At 41.8% G+C, this 26345-nt stretch overlaps 1 protein-coding gene across 4 annotated transcripts in view; it reads right to left on the bottom strand.

Annotated features, from left to right (window-relative positions):
- Window positions 1-24340: 24340 nt before the first annotated feature.
- Window positions 24341-26345, bottom strand: part of Not10 (CCR4-NOT transcription complex subunit 10) — a 390843-nt gene continuing 388838 nt past the window's right edge. For 3 of the 4 annotated variants that reach the window (XM_067100338.1, XM_067100337.1, XM_067100340.1), the window contains 2 exons: window positions 25483-25555; window positions 24341-25214 (listed from right to left, as the gene is read on the bottom strand). In XM_067100338.1, the coding sequence (XP_066956439.1) occupies window positions 25162-25214; window positions 25483-25555 (126 nt within the window). In that variant the 3' untranslated portion in view covers window positions 24341-25161. The remainder of the gene's footprint in view (window positions 25215-25482; window positions 25556-26345) is intronic. The other variant, XM_067100339.1, reaches the window with a different exon arrangement.

The raw sequence follows: 26345 nt of genomic DNA, 5'->3' as shown, positions 1-26345 counted from the left end.
GTTTCCATTTTTGGTTAACTATGGCATCCTCCCTGGATTCTTCTTCACCTAACTTGAGTACCATCTCTGTTTTTTATTTTAGGCGGTTGAGGCTCCTTATTTCCCTCTAATTTAATAATTAGGGGGATTTATAACGCCCGTCTCGTCCACCTTCTCCCGGCCCCATGTGACCTTCAGTCTCGGTGCGGGATTTTTATGTCGGGGCTTCGTTCCCCTTCATTTTCTTAATGTTGTGCCTTTTTGCTTATCCTATATTCAATTGGGCAATTATATTGTTGTTTTATTACCCTTCCCTGGGGAAGTTAGGGTCCTTGTCGTTTAGGCTACGAGTTTTCCCCCTCGGACCTATCCGCTCTTTATCAATTCTTATGTGTTGTATTTTGGACCCTCACTTCCTCCAGAGTTTGGGTACATTATTTGAGATGGTACAGTTATGCTTATTATGCTTATTTTAAGCCTAGCGCATGGATGTCTTGGATATTTTCGGATTATATCCTTTGTTTTTAATCTGGAAGGTCGGCCATTTTCCCTCCGCGCTCATATCACGTTGGGTTTGGTCCTCCCTTCTACATATGTCCTTATGATTAGTTGAATCATTGTTTAATTTCTTTGCCTAGGATAGGTTAACTTTAGGCTAGTCAAGTAGATACCTTCTCCCCCTGGGCTTCCTCCGTCAGCCAGCCGGCTGTGTTAGGTTAGCCTAGGATTAGGCTATGGCGTTCTCTTCCCTTTCTTGGGAGAGAAGGTTTGGTGTGTAGGAGGGTTCATGGTTGGAGCTTCCCTTTGTGTGGCGTTTGGTTAGAGAAGTCGGGCTTGCGCTTCTCCCTCTCCCTGTTTCAGCCTTTCCGTTTAGACTGTTGAGTCCTAATAAGGTTAAGCTGGAATAGCGAGGGTATCTCGCGTAGCCTACCTTCATCCGAACCACACCTTCGGGTTATTCTCCATCTTCATGTATACCCCCTCTCCTACCCCATTACTCCTTCCTCCCCCCACCACCTCCTCACTCTCTCCCACCCTTGGTTCGCTTTCATATACTATGTTAACTTACCAAGGCCTGAGAGTTTTACCCTGTTCCTTACGCCATAGCCTTATATCCCCTTCCTCTGCATTGATTGGTCTGTTCTCTCGCTACGGGTTCCGACCCTACCCGGTCACACCCAGTCGAGACCTCAGTTGGGGACCGGGGTGCTCCCACCCCTGTTTCCCATTCCCTTTCTTTGCTTTTTGGCCTTTGAGAGTCCCCATCCTCTCCTCTCTTAGTATCGTTCGTACATATTCGTCCGATCGAAGGGAGAAGGCTGGATCTCATGGCGCCCGGAGAGTGCTTACTCACCCCCTGGTCGCTACTATGGATCCCTCGCTCATGGCCTATACCAACCCCCCCCTCCTTCTCTGATAGTGTCAGTGCGTCCTTTTTCCCCCACCGAGTGTCGTTCTCCCAGAACGTTATCTCAGGGGGGAAATTTGTGTTCATGTTGCCAGTTAGAGTTTCCCACCTGACTGTCTTCTGTTATTCACACGCCATAACATTTATCTTCGTTCTATTCATTTAGAACACCTATAGTTTCCTAGTATCTACCCTCCGCCGACTAGCTATCTTTGTGTTTGCTAGGTAGTCGGGCGTTCTTGTCGCCTTCCACTCCGGTGGGTACGGTGTTTGGTCGGACGGTGCTCACCACACCTCCGCCGTCACCGTATTAGAGTACAGGACTCCCCCGGCTCCAAGCAGAAATATCCACTTTTATAGTTGACCTTTCCCTAGAATGCATACATATTATATTCACATATATTATATTATGTATATGCACTATCCTTTTGGGACCTTCCTGTCGCTCGGATTAACTCCGGTGGTCCCTTAGGTTAATCTTGCATGTTCCAGTAGGCCCCTTAACCTCCCGATGCGCTCCGTGGGACCTATCTGGATAACTGTTTATTATATATATACACATTTATTTATTTACCTTGTATTTTAACTGTCCTTTTGGGACCTTCCCGTCGCTCCGGATTAACTCCGGTGGTCCCTCTAGGTAGTTGATCTTGCATGTTCCAGTAGGCCCCTTATCTTTCCGTTACGCTCCGGCGGGACCTACCTGGATAACTTTATTATCCTAAGACACTGCTCCGGCAGCCCTATCAGCATACTCATATACCCGTCAACTTACAGATGGTGCGTTGTCAGGAGCAGGGGTGCACCGCTGTGCTGCATCAAGCCAGCGGACATGAGGTGTGCAGGTCCCACTCCGGGTGTGCTGTCCACGTAGGGGACCTGATCGTCTGGCACCCTGATGGTTGTGAGGTGTGCTACGCCCTCTATGAGCAGGTTCTGGATGAGTCGGTAAGTTAGTTTTTCCTTTCCGATTCACGTTCACCTTCAGTTTTGTCTCTTATGGATAATTGAAAGATATTCTCCTTTTAGGAGGCTCGGTCACCTGACTTTCTCCTCCTTCCAGATTGACCGCAGCTCTCGGGACTCTTCGATGTCGACCCTCAAGACCTGGGTCAGCGGCTTCGGGAGGAACGTCGGGGCAGGGAAACCCTACGTTTTGTCAAAGGATGTCTGCAACGTTCTCTTCCCCGGCGCCTGGATCTCAGCTTCAGTTGCGGACGAGGTAGCCGCCCCCTTGATCGCTGGGATCCAGGAAATGACGCAGCCCTCCCAGGAAGAAGTCGCTGCATGCGGAGTTGTCACCGAGGATGTTGCGGCTCTTAATCTGAACCTCGAACCAATGAATGTTGATCTGGATTTGCAAGCAGGTAAGGGGGTAAGTGAGGCAGGTGATTTACTGTTTAGCTCTCCTTTTTCCACTGCTTCTTCTTTCCGAGGATTTATGAAATCCTCTTGCCTTATGGACGGTGCAAGGTCTACCGTCCCTAAGGTTAAATCAGTAAAGAAAAAGACCTTAAAGTCCCTGAAAGTCCGCTCCGGGGTTCCCTCGAAGACGTCACGGCCCCCTAGCCCCGTGCCATCTACGAGCAAGGCCTCTACTTCTGGGAAGGGAGCACGGTCTAAACAAAGTAAAGAGGTTCCCCCCCCCTCCTTCCTTTGATGCTGAAGCATTTGCTGAGCTTCTTATGAAGCAGTTCGACAAAAGAGTTGACGACAAGCTGTCGCAACTCTCGAGCCAACTGTCTTCCTCAAATGCTTCTGTGCTCTCCTTATCAGAAGAGGTTAAGTCTCAAAGGACTTTAATCTCTGGGTTCATGAGTGGCGGAGCGGCCAACAAACCCTTCTCCGTCCCGGACACCTCCAGCCTCCCTCCCTTTGATAAAGGAAACCCCTGGTGCCTGACCCTTTTTGCCCCCCAGCATGAGGGTACCCTTACTATTGAGGGCCTAGGCACTCGTAGGCTGGAGGAATTAGAATTCTTCCCTCCTAACCTGCAATCACCTTATGCAGGTTATGCCAGGCTTACCGAGGAGGCATGGGTTCGGTCCGATAAGGTCCCCAAGGAAACTGTCATCTTCCCGAGGGACCAGGCCCAGTCGGCCCTACTACGGACTTTGTCGGAGTGGCAGGCGGAGAACACCAAACTCACTCCGGCCAAGGGTGCTTTCACAATGTTCCTCTGGGAGAAGTTCTCCCCACCCCTTGCACCTCTAAAGTGGCTTCCCTCACGAACCAGGCTTGCATGGAGGGGAAGCCCCTTCCCCATCTCCGGGAGACAGATCCCACCTCTCTTGTCTTACCCGGAGATTCTCAGTTTTGGGCAGGAGCTCCGGACACCTTCACGGTTACTCGACTGGACCCTGACTGCGCTTCTAACCTCTTCAGCGAAAACAACTCCCTAAGATCCCGGAGTCGCTCCTGAAGGCTGAAGCTGAGTCTAAGGACAGACTTAGTAGGTCCTTAAACCCTCTGACTTTAGCTGAGGCAACGTCAGTGGTATATAGCGAAGACGCGCTATTTCAGGTGCTGACGAAATCTCTCTTAGGGAGTTTTCAGCAGGACCTGTACGACTTCATTAAGGCCCGGTTGAACTGTCGAAAACACATCTTTTCGGCAGCCACCATCCGTCATGAGCCTAACAGGCTCATGAAAAGCTCCATCTGGGGAGCTAATCTCTTCCCCCAGGAAGAGGTTGATGCGGTCCTAGCTGAGGCAACTAGGGCCAATCAGAGTCTCCGCTCCCGTTGGGGCTTATCCTCTAAGAGAAAGCAGTCTGAGCCCGCCAGAACTCACCCCAAGCCCGGGAAGAAGTTCAAGAAATTGAAACGGCTCCCGACTCAGAATGTCTTGCAGGCTGTCCAGGTCCCCGCCCCTGGTCATCCCTCAACCTCTCAGTCTCAACCTCAACCTCAGTATGTGCTGGTCCAACCAGCCCATCAACCTCTCGCTGCTCCTTCATATGTCTCCTCCCCAGCTTTCAACGCTTCTTATGAAAGCCAGGGTGCATTTCGATCAATTCAAAATGCAAGGGGAACGAGAGCTAGAGGATACTTCCGTGGTAGAGGAAGGGGAGGCAGAGGCTCCAGGGGAGGCAGACCCTCTCCCGCCCAGTGAGATATCTCAGGTAGGCGGGAGGTTATATCATTTTCGGGACCAGTGGAGCTTCAGTCCCTGGGCCCAGAGCATAGTCTCCAAAGGACTGGGGTGGAGTTGGTGCAGAAGTCCTCCCCCACGAGTCAGGTTCCATCAATCACCGTCCAAGGCTCTGAAGGACTTTGTGAAAGATCTATTATTAAAGAGGGCAATAAAGAAAGCGAGACATCTGAAATTTCAAGGCAGACTGTTCAGTGTTCCAAAGAAAGGTTCCAGTCAGCGAAGAGTAATTCTAGACTTGTCCCGTCTAAATTCCTACATTCAATGCGACAAGTTTCGAATGCTTACAATCTCGCAGGTTCGGACCCTACTGCCCCGTGGAGCCGTAACCACCTCTATAGATCTTTCAGACGCCTATTACCACGTCCCGATTGCGAGAAGGTTCTCTCCTTATCTGGGGTTCAGACTAGGAAATCAAGCATACTCGTTCAAGGTCATGCCATTCGGTCTCAATGTAGCCCCCAGAATCTTCACCAAACTGGCAGATACGGTAGTTCAGCAACTCCAGTCTCAGGGGATCATGCTAGCCGCATACCTAGACGATTGGATTGTTTGGGCATCCAACGTCAATGAATGCCGGAAAGCAACAGCCATAGTAATCGGCTTTCTGGAATCACTGGGCTTTCAGATAAACAGGGAGAAATCCCGCCCAGTTCCGGAGAGTTGCTTTCAATGGTTAGGGATCCAGTGGGACCTGTGTGCACACAGACTATCTCTTCCGCCGGCCAAACGGAGAGAAATAGCAAAGGCAACCAGACAGTTCCTCAAGAACAAGAAAGCTTCCCGTCGTACCCAAGAAAGAGTCTTAGGTTCTCTTCAGTTTGCTTCAGTGACAGATCTTCTTTTGAAATCCAAACTGAAAGACATAAACGGTATGGCGGAGCCGAGCCAATGTCAGGTTCAGAGACAAAGTATCTTTGATTCCGCCGATTTTGAAAAAGAGACTCCGCCCTTGGACGACTGTCAAGAGCTTATCGAAGTCAGTACCTCTTCAGTTTCCTCCTCCATCATTAGTAATTCACACCGACGCTTCCCTAAGCGGGTGGGGAGGATACTCTCAACACAAGAAGGTACAGGGGACTTGGTCCACCATGTTCCGCCAGTTCCATATCAATGTCCTGGAAGCTATGGCAGTCTTTCTAACCCTGAAGAAACTGCGTCCGAACAATCTGATCCATATAAGATTGGTCCTGGACAGCGCAGTAGTAGTACATTGTATAAACAGGGGAGGTTCCAAATCGAGTCGGATCAACCAGGTTATGATAGCAATATTCTCTCTAGCAAACAAACACCGGTGGCATTTGTCTGCTACCCACCTTGCAGGGGTCCGAATGTCATTGCAGATTCCCTATCCAGGACAACTCCGCTGGAGTCGGAATGGTCCCTGGACAAAACTTCATTCAAATGGATTTGCAATCAAGTTCCGGGTCTCAAGGTAGATCTCTTTGCAACAGAATGCAACCACAAACTACCTTGTTATGTTGCTCCCAACCTGGACCCTCTAGCTCACTCCACAGATGCAATGTCCATAGATTGGAACAAGTGGAAAAGGATCTACCTCTTTCCTCCAGTAAACCTGTTACTGAAAGTCCTTCACAAGCTCAGGACATTCAAGGGTCAGGTAGCCCTAGTGGCTCCCAACTGGCCGAAGAGCAACTGGTTTCCACTTCTTCTAGAGCTGAAGCTTGGTGCTTGCAAATTCCCAACCCAACTGACACAAATAGTACAAACTCAGACTGTGTCAGCTTCCTCAAGAATTCAGAATGCCCTGGCTTTGTGGATTTCATGAAGTTCGCAGCTCAGAAGGATGCTAATATTGATCCTATTAACACTTTGTTCCTAGAATCAGACAAAAGGGAATCCACTCTCAGACAGTATGACTCAGCGGTTAAGAAATTAGCACTCTTCTTAAAAGAATCTGAAGCAACTGTAATGACCACTAATTTAGCTATTTCATTTTTTAGGTCATTATTTGAGAAAGGTCTGGCCTCAAGTACCATTACTACAGCAAAATCAGCTTTGAAAAAGATATTTTTGCACGGGTTTAAGATTAACTTAACAGACTCTTATTTTTTGTCAATCCCTAAAGCCTGTGCTCGTTTAAGACCAGTAACCCGCCCACATACGGTTTCCTGGTTCTTAAATGATGTTCTTAAATTAGCCTCAGAAATAGATAATCAGAATTGCTCTTTCACTAACTTATTGAGGAAGACCTTATTTTTATTAGTTTAGCTTCAGGTGCTAGAATTTCTGAACTGTCTGCCCTGTCTAGAGAACCCAACCATATTGATTTCCTTCCATCAGGTGAAGTGTTGCTAGCTCCTCACCCTAAGTTCCTAGCTAAAAATGAAGATCCTCGAGATAGGTGGTCTCCCTGGAAGGTCATCCCCCTCCCACAAGACCTGTCTTTATGCCCAGTCTTTACCTTGAAAGCCTATTTAGACAGGACCTCACAGATAACTTCCAGGCCTCTGTTTGTAAGGGAAGGGGGAGGAACTATCTCTATGAAAGCCATTAGGCAACAGATCTTGTATTTCATTAAACATGCAAACCCAGATTCAGTCCCAAAAGTACATGACATTAGGGCAGTGGCCACCTCCACTAACTATTTCCATTATATGAATTTTGAGGATCTTTCAAAATATACGGGGTGGAAGTCTCCCGTAGTTTTTAAACGCCACTATCTGAAATCACTAGAAGCTCTGAAGTTCACTACAGTGGCGGCAGGGAGCATCGTTCCCCCTTCCGTTTAATTCTTTCCAGTACTCAGTCACTCTCCTCCCTCCTACCTGCCTCATTTATTCCCCTTCGGTCACCTCCAGGTCAGGCATGCTTCACAGCGTGTCTCCTGACCATGTCATAGTTTTGTCTTGTCTAATGTGTTTAATTTAAATATGACGTGTGTTCTCTTATCTTGTGGGACATAGTTTCCCCACCTTAGTCGTAAGTATAATGTTTAGTACCTATTTTCACTTTTATGTACTCATTAATCTAAGGATGATTTTATATTTATGTACACTTTAATATTACATTAAATTTAAGTATCTTTATTATATCTAAATACCACATCTTGCTACCGGGATAATTAAAACTCTTGTGGACTTCTAGTTTTATTACTTTCCTCTACAAGTTTCCCTTTTTGTTTCAGGATGGTATTTTGATTTCTCTGTTATTATTTCACCGGGTGACACAGGTCGAAAAACCCAGAAAAAGGATTTTGACAAAGGAAAAATCTATTTCTGGGAGAGACCTGTGTCACCCGGTGACCCACCCATGGTTCCTTTCTTTTCCCCGTGATAAAATACCATTCCAGGATGGGGTGCTAACATGGAATGTGGGTGGCGCTGGTTTGTTTACAGTCCGCGAGTGGTGGGGGGTTTGTAACGGCACCTCACTCGGTGGGACTTTTGACATTGGGAATGTTTACAGGGCGGAGGCCTGTGATTGTGACAATCTCACCCTTTCTCATACACAACTCCATTTCATGGAGCTCGCACTTTTGGGGTAGTAACTCCGGCTTAGCTTTTTAGCTTTTCTCTGGTATATTTAGCAATAGCTTTACCTAGAAATAAGTGCTGAAAGGTTATTTCACCGGTGACACAGGTCTCTCCCCAGAAATAGATTTTCCTTTGTCAAAATCCTTTTATTCGACTTTTGCAAATCGATATGCAGTAATAGTGTAATGACCTAACCACGGCAATGGTCTCTCTCTGCATTTCATCATTTCATCAACCACTATACTTACGATGATGCTCTCTCCTCCACTAGAAAAATTGGGGCGCTTTCAATGGACCCTTTTGGGGGACGTTTGTGTGTTCGCGGCCTGAAGCAGGGTTCGTGAATCGGAACAAAAATTTTTCAAAAATCTGGTTCGTAACCCAAATGTTCGTGAACAGGAGTGTTCATTAACCAAGGTACCACTGTACCCATTGCATGAGAAGCTCCAGTCAGGAGAACATGTAGACTCTCTCTCTCTCTCTCTCTCTCCCCTACATGCTGAAAGGGGTGAGAAGGCTTCGTTGCATGCTGTCCTAGAGCAGCCTCTTGCAAGAGGAAGAGAACCAGTTCTTCCTACCTCTTATGTTCAAGTTTCTCCTCATCCTCAATCTGACAATGCTCAATCCCAATCAGCTCAAGTCTCTAGATACTACTTCTTTCATAGAAAATGACTTGAAAAATATCTTGGATCCTATGTCTTGTCCTTCTCCCACAGCTGAAAGTTTTCATAGCAACATTCTCAAGAGTTTATAGGTTCATTCATGAGCATAATAATCTGGGGAGGGCAACTTACCAAACTATGATCTTGTCTACAGAGTTGGCTATGGGTGGCCTTCCTGAGGAGTATCTGTTAGTAAAGTTTCCTTTCTCACAACTGTGTCCTGGAGGAGGAGAACAACTTCCCTCCAGCAGATCATGAAACACTTCTTGGGCAGAAGAGATACTATGTCCCGGAAAATGCAGAGATAGTTCCTCTTCAGCTGGATTCATCAGTCTGTAGACTGCTTAATGTCGTACCCCTCGAGAGGCTTGAACAGGAAGGCATAGCATTTAATTCTTCATAAACAGCTGTCTTAGAATGTTTGGCTCTGTCTGGCCAATAAACTATTTCTTGGCTGGATCTGTGGCTTAACTCACTGATGGACTTCTCAGTGACATGCCTTGCCACTCCAGAAGAGATAGCTACGTTCTGGAGGTTGTTAAGTGTCTGGAGGGATGACCCTTACCTTTTTGGCTGATCAGTATTCAAACCAATGGACCAACATTGCTTTTTGTAGAAGAGACAAGATTATTAGGATAAACTTAAAAAGGAAATTGTAACATATGAACCTAGATTCAAATTACAAAGACAGAGCAGGTCGAAAATGAATTCAGAGAGATATGTACTGGACATATTAGCTGTTTGTGAATAATGGTGCAAAGGAATGGGAAAAGAGAGAGTGGATAATGTCATGTATATGTATTAAGGAAGAGCAGATGGAACAGGCAGAGGAATAAGGCACTGACTGACTAGAGAACAGTGGATAATCAAAAGTTTATTATGAATATTAAAGAGTGCTATGCACCATCCAATGAACTCTGTGAAGAAATAAAAGATGAAATATTTACGGAACTGCAGAATTTTATAGATGGAAATGCCAGAAAGATATACAACTGTTGTTGGTGATATGAATACAAGAGGTTGGTAGGAACAATGATGGTATGGAAGATGTAATGACCTGATAATCTGAGGTACTTTTTTTTTTACGAAAGGACATCCATAAATAAACTAGGACATCTCCAAATGTCATACAGAAACTGGACTGACTACATAGCCATTAATTTGAGAGAAAAAAAAAAAAAAAAACACTGAGGAGTGTTGTGAGCTACAGAGATGTTGCCATTGATCACTGTCTTGTCCCTGTCGCACTTACACTGAAATTAAAAGCACCCAACAAAACAATTACCAAAATATTTAGGGTTGATACCATACAGTTTCTTAAATATATATTTGCTCCCATAGATTTAGCTTGAGAACATGAGCTGGAATGGCCATTCAAACTTACTGACAAGGTAGTAAACTATCAACAGACAGGGGGAGGCCACGTCTATCTGTCGGTCTGCTCTCCATTTTGCTTCGGGCCACAATTGAGTTTGGTTATCATTTCACGACCGCTCGGCTGCTGCTGTTCAAACTTTCAATAATTAAACTTGAGTAATCCTTTCCATTTTTGGTATTTTACTATTTTTAAATTGCAATTTTTCAAACCCATTAGTCAAATAAGCCTTGCAAAGATTTAAGTTTGTTTTACCCTTGCCAATATGAATACTGTTTTCATCAGACACAACAGCTATATCATTCTCCAATATACTCGTACATGCTAATATATTTACCGTTCGGGTACGGTAGATTTAGCCACTCAGAAGTTCCGTGCCAGTAAGGTTTACCTTATTTAAATTAATCCTGCTATCACAGCCCTCCTTTGTATTCATCGGAAAAATAGGCTATGTAGCCTTATTCCCCTCATTTTTGTGGCTTAATCTGTGTTTCTTGACAACTCTGCAGACAAGGTGAATTTCAACAGCGATGGAAGGAGGTAGAGGCATTCTCTTTCCCTTCTTCATTTTCTGCGTCATTCTTCTAAACCTCACCTCCACTCTTGACTACAGCTGAGTTTAGAGAGGGGGGGGAGTCTGCCCTGCTTATTAAACTCCTTTCTGGTGCCTTTCCCTTTGGAACAGGGTGGGGAGGAGTCTCGGTTGCTGTCGACAATTGATTTCCTGGGCAGGGCTGGCAATGAGTGTCATTTCCTAGACTCAAGGTTCTCTTTCTCTGGTCTCTCTGTAAGCTTTCGACCTTGCTTTAAGTCAAATTCCCCTTCTCTCTAGAGAAGTAGTGCATCGATCCTTCGTGCCGAGTGTTCGCTCCTTGTTTTCCTGGTCTACGGAACGGGTTTACAGGTGTTAGCAAGTTTGGAGTGTTCTCCCTGCCTTTTTTAATAGCGTAGTCGCTGTCTCGCCCTCAAAGGAGTTACCCCCATGGTGTGCCAGTGCTCCCATGGTGACTAGACTAGTATCAAAGGAATATTTTTCTAGCCTGGTATTGTGTTGTAATGAAAACACTATGACACGTGATAGAGTATAATGGACTCAAAGATAAGAGGGCATTTTCCCTTATCTTCAGCGAAGCTGAACCCAGTTTTTCCTACGTCAAAACTGCAAGAAGTGACTATTACGCATGCGCGTCTGCCATCTTGTTTACGACCGGGCAGGCAAAAAGACCAACTCCATTACCCTCTTCTAGCGCAAGTGATACGTGTTACCCGTCAGTGCTCCTTACTGTTTTCAAGAGTGTAAAGCAGCAAGTATTATGGAAACATCCAAACACGAAAGTTAAGTGCTTATTTTTAAACTCTAGTTTTAAAAATTGTTAGTTTTAACTGTGGAACAAATGTTTTTTGTGTATGGAATCCCAAAAACTGAACTTTGTTTTCAGAGCACATGGTCAGTGTCTTCAGAGCACATGGCCGGTGCCCTCTCATGATCTCTGTTAGTTGCGAAAGTTTTAAAAATTTGATGTTTTGATCATTCAGATTATAATGTGTAACCAAAGAAATGTTCCACAATTTAGTATTAATTTAGATAATCCTTTCAGATAACGGTGTCCAAAATAGCCTAGGCGGTAGCCTACAGATACGGTAGCCTAACAAATTCAGTCAGAATAATGTTTAAATGTAATAGATGTTGTCCACAGCCTATATCCTAGGATTACATATCCTAAAAGTGATATAAATAATCTGGGGTAGAGAATAACCCAATTTAAGGTAAGTAAGAACCTTTTAAAACATATTCTTTTACGGAACTAGGCAACAGCCCAGTTTACACCAAGGATCCTAGGATTCGGTAAACAGGAAACTAAACATTTTCCCGTCTGTATAACCTCGGAACTTGCGTATGATCCATATAATCTAGGATTAGGCAGTAGCTATATTAGTTGAAGTTAAACTTACAAAACACCAATATTGGGTAATCACTACTAGGTAGTAATCTACTAGATGATAATCTAGAACTAGATGAAAATAGTAACCTATGCAAGATGAGATAGTAGCCTAGCCTCAAGGCTTCATACTAAGGAATTTGTATTTTATGTAACCATACCCTTGTGAAATAATTAGCCCAGATTAGGCAGTATCCTAGATTAGAGTAAGTGATAACCTGACTATAAGAGTTTACATTATTGGCCTACTATATGATATCATAGACTAAATAACCTAGGATTGGATACAATCAAGGAAGTTGTCAACCTAGGCTAGACAAACATAGTAGCCTAACTGTGCTTACTTATTAGCAAATTGCTAAGTTTATATAGCCTATATATTTGTCATCTGTAAAAGTCGGGATTAGCTAATACCCTAACTAGGCTAAGAAAGAATAAGCCCAGTAGTGCATATAAACAGTAATCAAGGGTCAATAACATTAGTAAGATCTTATGAAGCCTATATCCTTACAGGTGATATAAACATAGACAATAGCCTAACCAGATTTAGTGGAAACCCTTCAAGGGAACGTTCCGATTGTTAATTTAGAAACAGCGCGGCTGAGTATCAGACAGAAATGTAGTCTCAGCTGCACGAAACAAAAAACCAGTAAGAAAATTAATTTTATGGTAAAGCTTATATATCCTTAGGTTCTTAATTAAACCTAGAATAAGAAACGACCTAGAACAGGTTAAGCGAGATTCTTCTAAGAGATCTATGCTTAGATTAAAGTAGATTATACTAGAACTATTAAACTAAGCCATTTAAAACAGTAGCTTGGTTTAACTCTTAAACAGATTAGTTTATAGAATAGTCCTTATGGCATAACAGGAATTAAAATTTCACATAAGCCATTGCAAAAGGACTTAAGTAATGCAGCCCTATATGCTGGCAGTCAACCTAAAATCTACATCAGTTTGTTAACTCGCATATTTTGTAGCGTATTACATTTACGCATGGTAAACAAATTAACCTGTAAGATGTAATATATTAATGGCACAAGGTTTTTTACAAAGTGTCTGTTCTTTCAAAAAACGATTTATTCTAAATTAGTTTCTAATAACAACTTGGTTCTTTCACTACATGGCCACTACTATGCAGGACCCTCAGCTTGGTTCTTTCACTACAGGGCCACTACTATGCAGGACCCTCAGCTTAAGTGCTCCGTAGCAAATTGCTCGGTTCGCTTTTTACCAGTGGGTACGGCCCATTCCACCTGCCACGAGCATAGTCCTTGCAAAAATCAGGACAAATTTGCCTGGTCGCCAGATATGTGCGAAGTTTGCAGTGTGCTCTTGGCAGGAAGTTTCAAGGACGAAACAGCTCGTTTCAGGCTGTCTTGATGGGTCCTAGGGTTCAGCAAGGGAGAGGAAGGGGGAGATTATATCTTTCCGGCAGATCTTCGGCAGCATATACTTAATCCGTTCTCAGATCCATATTCGGGCCAAAACCCAATAACATCAGTCCCCAGGACCTCCCAGGCAAACCCTGCGGAGAAAATAGAGGAAGTTACTCTTGGAGGTGATCATCACTTAGATGAAATTGATATTGCTACCGAAATGTCCTTGCTGAACCCAGAAGGACCAGGGACACTACCTTCAGCTTACCAGGGGCAGAAACTTTCCAGAAGGAATTCAATCCCCATGCATATTTCAGAAGCTGACCAGGATCCTTCCCCAAAAGGGATACAAGGATTCAGTTAACCCCAAGTGAAATGACTACATATTCAGAGGGGTATAGTAACTCACCCAGGACTTCTACTCCCTGGGCTACAGGCAGTCACACTTCGGCTGCAGATGCTCAGTCAGAATATGCAAGCTCCCCCAAAAGGGATACACAGTTTGCAGTATTTGACCAGTTCCGTAAGGAAATTATGAGCAACATCAAAGATGCCCTTGCCACAGAACAGCAGTACATAATGGGCATTTTGCATGATTCCGAACAGGAAATTAAAGAAATAAAGTCAGTGATGTACACTCCAAAGTGTAAAAGTACTTCATCCTGCAATTGAAAAGGGAGAGTGGAAACAGGGGCTCCAACATTCTCCCCTAATGATGATGCTAACAATCCTTGGCGAGACGCTTCAATGTGCATTTTCTCTCATTAATGAGAGAAAAACCATGATTGAAGCTGTACATGTGGAGTTTAGAGACAGGGCAGCATTCCCTAATACGGAATGGCGCCTGATTCCCCCGTTACCAGGCATGGAGAAACCTCAAAAGGAAACAGTTCTCTTATGTGGTAACACAGCATTAAAAGCTGTTGATGATGCCCTTTACCAGATCAACGGTAGGTGGATATATACTCCCATCATGAATAAAACTCAACTAGCTCACCAAGTACCTCCAGCCTTCTGTCCCTTAACCTTTAAAATAATTAATCATGTGAAGACAAACTTCCAGAATTATGTAGTAACTAGAAAACGGGAGCCATTGGCAGAACTAAAACCATTTGTCACAGTCCTCCCGGTTTCGAAAAATTCCACCAAGGAGTGGGCAACACTTCAGCTCCCTTTCAAAAGGAAAAAGCTCTCCTTGGATGTTGCTACTCAACAATTTGGGACTCCTATGAGAAGAATCTCAGATGAGACAGCTTCATCAGAATTCCGTGCTAGGACTCTTCTTCTCAGTATCTTGACCTCTTCCACCTTGCTAGAAGCTGCCACCAAAAGGCTTCCAGAGGACACAAGGTCATATTTTGCTGCTGTGGCTAAAAGTCTCATGAGAACCCTATGGGAAGCACTCTACGACTTTTTAGACTGGCGCTTAAAAGCGCGAATGGGAACATTGGAGGGCTCCAACAAGTCACTTCCTAATGTAACGGCCTTATTGCAGTCTAATCCCTTCTGTAGGAACCTGTTTGAGGATGCTGTGGTAACACAAGTCAACGAGCAAGCACGACAACAAAATTGTACTGTGTATGCTCTTCTGGGAAAAGGAGAAAATGGGAAACAAAAAACCCAGAATTTCCCTTTACCCAGCTCAAAAAAGGCTCATTTTGATCAAAAATCATATAAGCCTGCAGTCACCTCCAAATCTTTTCCTCACAAACAGGTAAGTAGCCAGAAAGGACAACCTCCTTCAAAAGTACAGCAACAGCCACATAAGCAAGGACATCCTTTTCATAAGGTCCAAAAAACATCGTACAAAGGAAAAGGAAAAGCAACACCTGGAATGCCCATCAAAGGAAAAGGTAGAGGAAGAGGGGGATATCAATAGGAATTGTTTGGTCGGGGGTCGACTCCAAAGACACCACAAAGAATGGAAGTCTTCTCTTTGGGGACACAGCATTGTTCTCAACGGACTGGGGTGGAAATGGTCCCACCCTCCCCTCCTTTAAAGGGGTTCTTTCAAGCATCAAACCCCTCTCTAGAAGATTACGTGCAGAAGGCCCTATTAAAAGGTGCCATAGAGAAACATACGTGTATTCGCCACCAGGCACGTCTCTTCAGTGTTCCCAAAAAGATTCCTCCGAAAAAAGTGATCCTCGACCTATCAACATTGAACAAGTACATTCTTTGCCAAAAGTTTCGGATGACTACCGTTGCCCAAGTAATGTTTCAGTCATTCCAAAAAGGAGTTGGACAGTTTCTATAGATCTGAAAGATGCATACTGGCACGTCCCTATTGCAGCTCCCTTTCGCCCCTTCCTAGGGTTCCGGATAGGGAAAGAGACTTACAGGTTCAAAATCATGCCCTTTGGACTAAACATTGCCCCAAGAATTTTTACAAAACTAGCAACGGTAGTTGTCCAGGAACTCAGGAAGGAAAGAATAAAACTAATATCTTACCTAGACGACTGGTTAATCTGGGGGACCACAAGAAAAGAAAGCCTAAAAAACTTAAGAGTAGTGATCAACAGACTCCAGTCAAAAGGTTTCCTAATAAATTGGGAAAAATCCTGTCTCACACCCAGCAGACGTTTTCAGTGGTTGGGATTGTGTTGGGATACTCTTCAGGGCCTGTTGTCTCTCCCCATCAAAACTCAGAGCAGGATAAGGAAAGACCTCAAAAGGTTCCTACACCAGCCCAGAGTTTCAAGACGGCAATTAGAACGCATGATGGGTCTACTGCAATTTGCATCCATAATAGACCCAATACTCAGATTGCAACTGAAAAACGTGAACAAATTTTGGCGGTCACACGCAAGACAAAAGCTGCGAGACAGATCTCACCAAAAGAATCAAAAAGTCGGGGAGATACTTCGACCTTGGACCCGGAAGGAATCTCTGGCGAAACAGGTCACCCTGACTCCTCCATCTGTAAGAATGACAATACACACAGATGCCTCATTGACAGGTTGGGGAGGACATTGGGAGGATCGTCAGGTGGCAGGGAGGTGGTCAGTTTCTCTGAGGAAATGTCATATCAATTTCCTGGAACTGATGGCTGCCTTTTTGTCTCTCAAAAAACTCAAACCTCCAGAAGAGACACACATTCTGTTGGTCCTAGACAAAACGACTGCAGTGTCCTGCATCAAGAGATCGGGATCTCGTTCACCTCCTCTCTGATTGTATGTTAGTTTTATAAGTTAGTCATTATTTTATTTTCTGCATTGATGAAGTGTATGGGTATTGCAGAATGTATAAAAAGAAGGCACATGTTTAATTTTATAAGATGTTTTTATAGAATAGCATTCCTTATGTTTAAAGAGCATGTTATTGTTGTGACGTCATAGGAAGTGACGTCACAGGACGAAAATGGCGGGAGGGAGAAAAAATGTAAACAAACAATGAGCGGGAGTGTTAAAAGCATGGTGGAAAGAGGTAGAGAGAGCTCTCTGAAGGTTAGGTCGTTAATGGTTGGGTTGTAAGTCTGTTTGTGGTTTTTGTTGTCGTAAGCTGGATTGCATAGAATAAAAAGAACAACGTGAACAGGTGAGTGGATCACATAATTGAATAATTTAAGGATAGGTTAGGCTAGAGAAAATTTCAAGTGGTAGCAGAGCGTGGTTCGTTAAAAATGGACGGATCTGATGGTAAACTTTGGGAGATGAAATGGAGGAGAGACTGTCCGAGATTTAGCGGGGCACAGGGCGATTATAAAGGATGGAGAGGACAAGTCAAAGATTGGCTTGTGGTGTGTGGAGAAGAAGTGAAATATCCGGGGATAGAGATAAGGATGAGCTTAAAAGGAAAGCTTTAGAAGTAACAGAAGGAATAGATAGAGATGAACTTAAGGATAGCGAGGGTTCAAAGATAATCCTGTCCAAACTAGATGAAGTGTATCTAAAAGATACGTTAATGGAAAATTACAGTAAAATGAAAAACTATTTTAAAATAGAAAGAGAATCTAGTGAAAAGATGAGAGATTTTATAATTAGGTATGAAAAGGCAGAGTCAGAGTGTAGTAGGGCACTAGGGAAAAGCATGCTTGAAGGGGAAGCAAAGGTTTTCATGTACTAGAACAATCGAATCTCACAGAAGATCAAAAACAAATGGTATTAGCAGCTTGTGGTCGAGAAAAGTTGGAATATAAAACAGTGTCACAAATAATGAAAAGAATATTTGAGGGATTAGGGAATAGAGAGGAGGGGGAATGGTTAGGATCAGAAGGTTGTGAGAATTTTGGGAAAGGGTGGAAAACCAAAGATATCGGGAAAGGTGAATCGAGGTAGAGGTGGAAGAAATCCTTTAAATAGAGAAGGAAAGTAACACTGTGTGCTATATGCAAATCAGAATGGCATTGGGCCAGAGATTGTCCTCAGAATTTTCAGAATAAGAAGAAATCAGAAACTGGACAAGAAGAAGAAAAAGTTTATATAGGAAAAGTTAGCAAAATAGAAGAAGAATCTTGGGAAGAGGTTGATGCAATTTTAGACACAGGATGTAAGTCAACAGTTTGTGGGGAATTGTGACTAGCACGCATTGTTGTGGGTTTGAATCAGGAAGAATTGAGGAGAATGAATGATACTAAGAAAGAGTCTAATAAAGTATTTAATTTTGGTGAGTCATCATACAAGTTGAAAGGAGTAATGGAAATACTGGTGATATTGAAAAACAAAAGTTTTATTTGAAGACAGAAATTTTGCAGGGTGATGTACCATGGTTAATAAGTAAGAAAACCATGAGTAAAATGGGGATGACCATAAATTTAAAAGAGAATTGTGTTAAAATAGAAGTACTAGGGGAAATGAAGGTAAAGTTACGAGAAGACAGACAGGGCCATTTAAGAATACCAATTTTGAGGAGGAAGGTAGAAGAAGAATTATTATTGGAGGGGTGGAAGGGAAAGAGCCTAAGGGAAATTAAAGGTACAATGATGAAGTTACATCTACAATTTGGCCACGGAAGTGGAGATAAAATATGGAAGCTAACAGAAGAAGCACAGTGGAGTGACGGTTTAGGAGAGAAGGAAAAAGAGGAAATAAAAAAGTTACTAACTGATTTAATCGCAAGTTGTGAAGTATGTAAAAGATATAAAAGAAATCCAGCTAAACCAGTAGTGGGATTTTCTTGGAGTAAGACATTCAATGAAGTTGTAGCAATGGATGTGGGAGAGATAGAAGAGAGAAAGTTCTTGGTTATGGTAGATATGGCAACAAGGTATTGTCAGGCTTTTTGGATAAAAGACAAGAAACCAGAAACTATTATAAAGACACTTTTTGACGGGTGGTTTGCGATATTTGGGGCACCTTCCAAAATATTATCAGACAACGGGGAGAATTTCAAAATGAAAAAGTAAGGAGGATGGCAGAAAGATGGAATATTAAAATATTAGCCACAGCATCAGAATCTCCATGGAGCAATGGATTGTGTGAAAAGACAGTAGGCATAATCAAAGAAAGCTTAAGAAAGATGAAAGATGATGAGGAAGTGGATTGGTCCATAGCATTAAGATGGGTAGTGAGTGCCAGGAACTGCTTAATAAATAATGGTGGTTTCTCCCCAACCAATTAGTATTTGGGAAAAATCCTTCCTTGCCTAATTTAATGGGAGAAGAAAGTTCAAGTCCTGCAAGCAGAGAAAAGGTATGGAAGAAAGCATAGTAAGGGATACACTGAATGCAATGCATAAGGCCAGAGAAGTGTTTATCAAAAATGAGTCTTGTAATAAAATAAGAATTGCTCTGAACAAAAATGTCAGAGAACATAAATTTGAAGAAGCAGTAGTGGGAGATGAGGTATTCTATAAGAGAAAAATGAAAATGAATGGAGAGGACCTGCTCAGGTAGTGGGAGTATCAGGTAAAACAGTAGTGGTTAAACATGGGGATTCTCTAAGAGAAGTAGCGAGAATACATGTTACTAGGATTCAAAGACTATCACCAGAAAAGAAGATACTTAAAGTAGACAAAACACACACTGTGAAAGATGAATCCCTTGCATCAAAGGAAGGGAATATAGATGAGCAGGAAGGAAAGATGATAATTGGCTGGAGAAGGAATGCTGATGTAGAAGAGACTATAGAAAGAGATTTGGCAGAGGAAACACTGGAAGATGAAGGGGAAAGTGAGGTAACAGAAGAAAGTGAGTTAATAGAAGAGATACCCAAATTCAGAAAGGGAAATAGAGTTAGAGCTATAAACAAAAATACAGGACAAGTAGAAGAGTGGACGATATTGAGCCTTGCAGGAAAAGATCAAGCAAATCTTGGGCTGATTCAGTACAATGTAGAAGACTCACAGTCAGGTGACAAGGGATGGGTTGACTTAAGAGATTATAGTCATATAGAAAAAATGAAGATGAAGAAGAGGTTTTGCTAGGATTCGAAAATAGAAATGTAATTGAAGCTAAAGAAAAGAACTACAAAGTTGGAGAGAAAACAAGGTATATGAGGAGGTAAATGACATTGGACAAAAAGCTATATCTACAAGATGGATAGTAACTGAAAAGGTAAAAGGTGGGAAAGGATATGTAAAGCAAGATTGGTAGCTAGAGGTTTTGAAGAAGAAATGGCTGAATGGGAAAAAGATGCTCCTACATGCAATGCCGAAATTTTAAAATTTTGTTTGACAATAATAAAACTGAAAGATTGGAATTGTTATACGTTAGATGTAAAACGGCATATCTACAGGGTGATGAAATACAACGAGAGGTATATTTAAAACCACCTAGTGAAGATGGTTGGAGTGGATTATGGAAATTGAAGAAAACTGTTTATGGGCTCAAGGATGCAGCAAAGGCATGGTATTGTAAGGTGGTAAAACTGGTGGAGGAGCTTTAAAGGTGAGAGGAGTAGATTAGAACCTAATATATTCTTTTGGAAGAAAGACAATAAATTGAATGGTATTTTATGTACACATGTAGATGATTTTTGCTATGGAGGAACTGAAGGATTTTAAAGGAAACAATTGGGAAATTGAAAGGAAATTACAAGTAGGAGAACAAGAAAGTAAAAGTTTTAAATATATAGGAGTAATAGTAGAGCATAAGGAAAATGGAATTTGTCTTAATCAGTGGCAGTATATAAATTCTATAAGAGAACCAGAAGCCAGAAGATTTACAGGTAATAGAGTATTAGGACAAAAGGAGTTAACAGAATATAGATCAGTGGTAGGACAGTTGAATTGGGTATCGCTACATACTGTGCCAGAAATATCATATGATGTTAGTGAATTAAGTAAAGCTTTTAAAGAAGGAACGACTCAAGATATGAGAAAGCTGATTAAGATAGTGAGAAAAACTAAGTGCATAATGGGAGAAGTGATAATAAGTGAGTTAGAAGAAGAAAAGGTTTATTGGGAAGCCTATGCAGATGCTTCATTCGGGAATATTGAAGATGGTCATACTCAATTAGGTTATGTGATATCATTGACAGATGGTAAGAGGAGAAGCCCTATATGGTGGAAATCCAGAAAATCCAGAAGAGTAGCAAAGTCCACCATTGAAGCAGAAGCTCTGAGTGTTAGGGAGGCCATAGAAGGATTGATATTTTTCAAACATTTGTGGGAAGAGATAGTAGGAGGGAGAAAATTAGAAGCACTGGTGAAAACTGATAGTAAAACCCTAATGACTGCAATAAAATCAAGTACCGGAGTAAGTAGTAAGAGATTAAAAATTGATATTGCAGCAATAAGAGAAACAATAGAATCTGGAGAAATAAGTGAGGTGAGATGGATAAAAGGAAAGCATCAGATAGCTGATGTATTAACCAAAGCTGGAGTTTCGGGGGAAAGCATTAGGAATTATGTAGAGGGTAAAGAATTGGAGAATAATGGAGATTAGAGGGGATTAGGATAAGAAAAGGCTGGAGGGGAGGGAGAAGGAGATAAGTGTGATTGTATGTTAGTTTTATAAGTTAGTCATTATTTTATTTTCTGCATTGATGAAGTGTATGGGTATTGCAGAATGTATAAAAAGAAGGCACATGTTTAATTTTATAAGATGGTTTTATAGCATAGCATTCCTTATGTTTAAAGAGCATGTTATTGTTGTGACGTCATAGGAAGTGACGTCACAGGACGAAAATGGCGGGAGGGAGAAAAAATGTAAACAAACAATGAGCGGGAGTGTTAAAAGCATGGTGGAAAGAGGTAGAGAGAGCTCTCTGAAGGTTAGGTCGTTAATGGTTGGGTTGTAAGTCTGTTTGTGGTTTTTGTTGTCATAAGCTGGATTGCATAGAGTAAAAAGAACAACGTGAACAGGTGAGTGGATCACATAATTGAATAATTTAAGGATAGGTTAGGCTAGAGAAAATTTCACTCTCAACATGGTAATGCTTGCCATTCTTCGGATGGCACAAGTAAAGAAGTGGCACCTGTCTGCAATTCACCTCACAGGGTCTCTCACTGTAATAGCAGACTCTCTATCGAGGAAAACGACAGCCTCAACGGAGTGGATGTTGGACAACCACTCTTTCCAAACAATAGCCAACATGCTTCCACAACCGGAAGTGGACCTGTTCGCCACATACGAGAACCACAAACTTCCAGTATATGTATCTCCGAACTTGGACAATCAAGCAATAGCAAAAGATGCCTTCCTACAAGACTGGAACAATTGGAAGACGATATATCTTTTTCCGCCATTGTCCCAGATTCGAAGGTTTTGAGCAAACTCCTAACCTTCAAAGGAACAGCTTACGTAATAGCCCCAAATTGGCCAAACAGACATTGGTTCCTATCACTTCAACAGCGGGCGAAAAGATCAATTCCACTGTCGTCCGCTGTACTATCCCAGAAAGTAGGAGGGAAAATTATTTACGCATCCTCCTTTCTGAGCCGAGACCTTCATGTGTGGATTTTTTAAACATTATCTACCGGGAAAACTACTCACCCAACATTGCTAGGTAGCTAGTGCAAAAGTTACGGACGTCATCTATCCGACAATACCAGTCCGTATGGAAGATATGGTTAGATTATATCCATACTGAGAGCCCAGTTGAAATTTCTATAGAAACACTTTTAAATTTTAGAGCCCAGTTGAAATTTCTATAGAAACACTTTTAAATTTTATGATATATCTTTTTGAAGACAAATGCCTTGCGGTTACAACAATCATGTCATACAAGACAGCATTATCAGAACCCTTGCTTTATGGATTCGGGATTGACTCCAGCATAGAAGTTGTTACTTCCCTTCTACGGTCTTTTGCTCTACAAAGACCTGCTCCCAAAAGACTCCCAATTACTTGGTCCCTGAACAAGGTACTTGGACTTCTATCTACTCCTCAGTTCAGTGGATCCAATACAACCGCAACTCTCAAACTACAAAAGGCGATCTTCCTAATTGCATTAGCTTCAGGGGCCCGTATTAGTGAACTGGGCTCTCTTCGACAGGGACAATATATCACACAAACTGTTGATAATCATTTATTATTGTCCCCAATAATGAGGATCCTTTAAAAATGAAATCTCCTATTCTTATAAGGAAACTTAATTTAGCAGACAAAACATTATGCCCAGTTCAAGCACTTAAGGGTTACCTAGAGGTCACGGCAAACATCCCAGAAGGTCCGATTTTCCTACACCCTAGCTCGGATAAACCACTCTCTCTACAAGGGCTAAGAATAATTTTAGTGTCCCTAATCAAAAAAGCAAACCCACACTCCTTTCCCAGGTCACATGACAAGGAAAGTAAGTACATCATTGGCGTTCTTCAGAAATGTCTCCTTTGAAGAAGTCGCTGAAAGTACAGGGTGGGCATCAGAGACAGTGTTCTTAAAACATTACTGCCATGAGCTCGAACAAATTCGTCTGCACTGCATGTCAGTAGGTGGAATGGTTAGTCCTGACCCCATAGGCTCTACAGCAGAAAACCAGGGGTCTTCCTAACGGGTGAGTATGCTGACTATTGCTGGGAAAGATACGAAAAGACTGCAACCACACCCAGCATACTTAGGTAAGTCACTACAGAACTTCACCCTAAAAGTGCAAGTTCTTGTTTAGTTTCTCAATTCTTGTTTCCAAAACCCCAAAAGGTTTTTTAGAATAAGGAATGGGGCTTGAAACTTGTGGCTTGACCTTGGACCATAAATGTTTTTTCTTTGGGTTGTTTGGAATTTAAATTTTAAGAGCTTAAGCCTTTTGTCACCTGTCAATTTCTTTAGTAAAGCTCCTTTGAGGACGAGACAGCGACTATGCTATCAAAAACAGGTTTTGACGTAGGAAAACCTATTTTTGGTAGTCGCTGTTGAGTCCTCAAAACTATCCCACTTCCCTGACAAAAGGCATGGGATTTGGGCAAGGGATAATCCTACATTGACCAGCAGAGAGTAATGGAGTTGGTCTTTTTGCCTGCCCGGTCGTAAACAAGATGGCAGATGCGCATGCGTAATAGTCACTTCTTGCAGTTTTGACGTAGGAAAAACTGGGTTCAGCTTCGCTGAAGATAAGGAAAATGCCCTCTTATCTTTGAGTCCATTATACTCTATCACCTGTCATAGTGTTTTCATTACAACACAATACCCGGCTACAAGACCAGGCTAGAAAAATATTTCTTTGATACTAGTCTAGTCACCATGGGAGCACTGGCACACCATGGGGGTAACTCCTTTGAGGACTCAACAGTGACTACCAAAAATAGGTTTTTCCTACATCAAAACCTGTTTTTTGTGTCAGATGACCATAACATTACATGTAATCACTTCAACCCTTCTCACTACAACCCTTCCGGATCTCAGAGGGGTTTGCGTGGCTTGCTTGCACTGTTGGCTTTTGTTACCCAACCTACAGGTCAGGCTAGGTTTGCCGATGGTCCAGGGGTGTTCTCCCTATCTTTGCTTGGTCAGGTGACCAGGATGATAGGGGAACACTTCAACTCTTCCCCAGCAATCTTTCAGGATCACATGGGGAAGGGTTTGTGCAAACATACCAAACTGTACTTCTGGCAGCATTTAAAATATGCACATTTCTGGGACAACTGATAATTTATTCATGGCTTTAAAAGTTTTACAGTTTAATATAAAAAGCAAGACATTTTAAAAGTAGGAAACAAACTTTAAATATAGGAAATAACAATGCAATAAAAATAATAAATAAATAAATCAAAAGTTTTCTTGGTAGAATAAAAATGTAAAAAAAATCTAGTCTGGTAGTCATTACAAATTAATAAACACTGACAATGTAATCTTAAAATATTTAACATACAACATAAATCTGACTTGCTTTTCTTGTTCAAAACATATCACCATAACCATGTGGATATTTTAAATACAATGTATTGCATACTATGCAGCAGTCATTTCATGGTTTGGTTACAATGCTACAGTAGGTGTTGTTACTATCATGGCAAATGTGACAACCTTCCTTAAGGCAAATATATGTCTGGTAAGCTTAACAAAATTTTGAGTACAAAAATGTCACTGTGACAAATCAAGACTGTAAATACTGTAGTCTTTATTATTATTTGTCTTACCCCCTATTATTGCACAAAAACTGCAAACTGAAATTTGGTTCATTAGAAGGCAAAGGAACTATATACATTTTTTAAATCAACTGAAATTTATGTTACTAAATCTAATAAATATTTGTTATCAAAAAGTTGAATGAGAGTATAACTGAATTATTAAGAAATCAACAATGCAATAATAATGATAAATCAAAACTATGTAAAATATTATAGTCAATCACAGCCTTTACCAACACGTGGCTACATACAAACGTACAGTGTAATTCTAGCTCTCATCCCCATACGTAAATAAGAAAAATACTTTCAAATAAACAGTACTTTCAAGTAAGCAATATATTCTTCTTGACAATATTCTTCATAACATCTGCATGACCTGAAAAAAAAAAAAAATCAATTGCTAGGCAGTCATTTTAAAAAACAAACTTTAAATTAATAGGATTCAAAATAATTTTGACCTACTTCATGTAGAGGATATCAAAGTAAACTAGGACAAGTTACATAAATCTGGATTTCAAAACTAATATTAGAAAAAGAACCATTCAGCAAGGGAAGTACCGCTAGTTGGGTCGATCAGTATACTTATAATTCAAAGCAACTGTGTGAATACTAAACACAAAAAGGAGAATGCTCGTAATATTTACCCATTTGCAGTTGAATGTACATGGCCAACATGATAACTTGTGGAGGCATATTCCCATTCCTTTCCGTCCACACCTAAATAACAAAAATCATATTTTAGATAACAAGGAAATTAACTGAGCTATTGGAAAGATAAGATATTGAATGCCTGCTCTGTAAAGTCCACATCCTCCATATTCATGTACTTCATTCATTCTAAATTGTCATTTCTCTATTTCCATTTTGCATCTTTAAATGGGGGAGGTAATGCTGAGCAGCATAAAGTGAAAGAGAGAAATATATAAGGTCAAAACCTGGCAAGGAATTAAAGCAGATATAGTTTCATTTACTTGGGTTCAGTCATAAGTGGAAAGGGTGAACATGAGCTGGTGGTATGGCAGAGAATTACAGCAGCTTGGGCTTAACAGAGACAGGTTCCAGGGGTGAGTCTTAATAAGAAGATTCCCTTGAGACTTATTATTAAGGTCAACAAGACAGTAATCAGACCAGTGCTGCTGTATAGTGAAAAAATGTGGGCAATACACAGAAAAGTGGAGGGAGCCCTGGAAAGGACAAGATAAAAATGTTAAGATGGATCCTGGGAGTATCACTGCTGTTAAAAACTGAAAGTTAACAAATAAGAAAAAGGGTGGGTATTTGTAGAATAACAGATAAAGCCAGGGAAAGTAATATGAGGTGTAATAATCATGAAATTCACAGGGGTCAGGATACTTTGGTTAAAGCATATGATGTGGCCATGGATGGTATAAGTTGAGGCACACAGAAAATTAGATGGAGTGACATCAAACATACACCAAACTATTGGCTGCAAGACTTGCAGATGCCCATAATGAAATTCTTCGGAAAAGGAAGACTGAAGCTCCCA

Source organism: Macrobrachium rosenbergii, chromosome 56 (genome assembly GCF_040412425.1).
Source record: "Macrobrachium rosenbergii isolate ZJJX-2024 chromosome 56, ASM4041242v1, whole genome shotgun sequence".
NCBI lineage: Eukaryota > Metazoa > Arthropoda > Malacostraca > Decapoda > Palaemonidae > Macrobrachium > Macrobrachium rosenbergii.
This window is presented reverse-complemented; position numbering and strand designations above follow the sequence as displayed.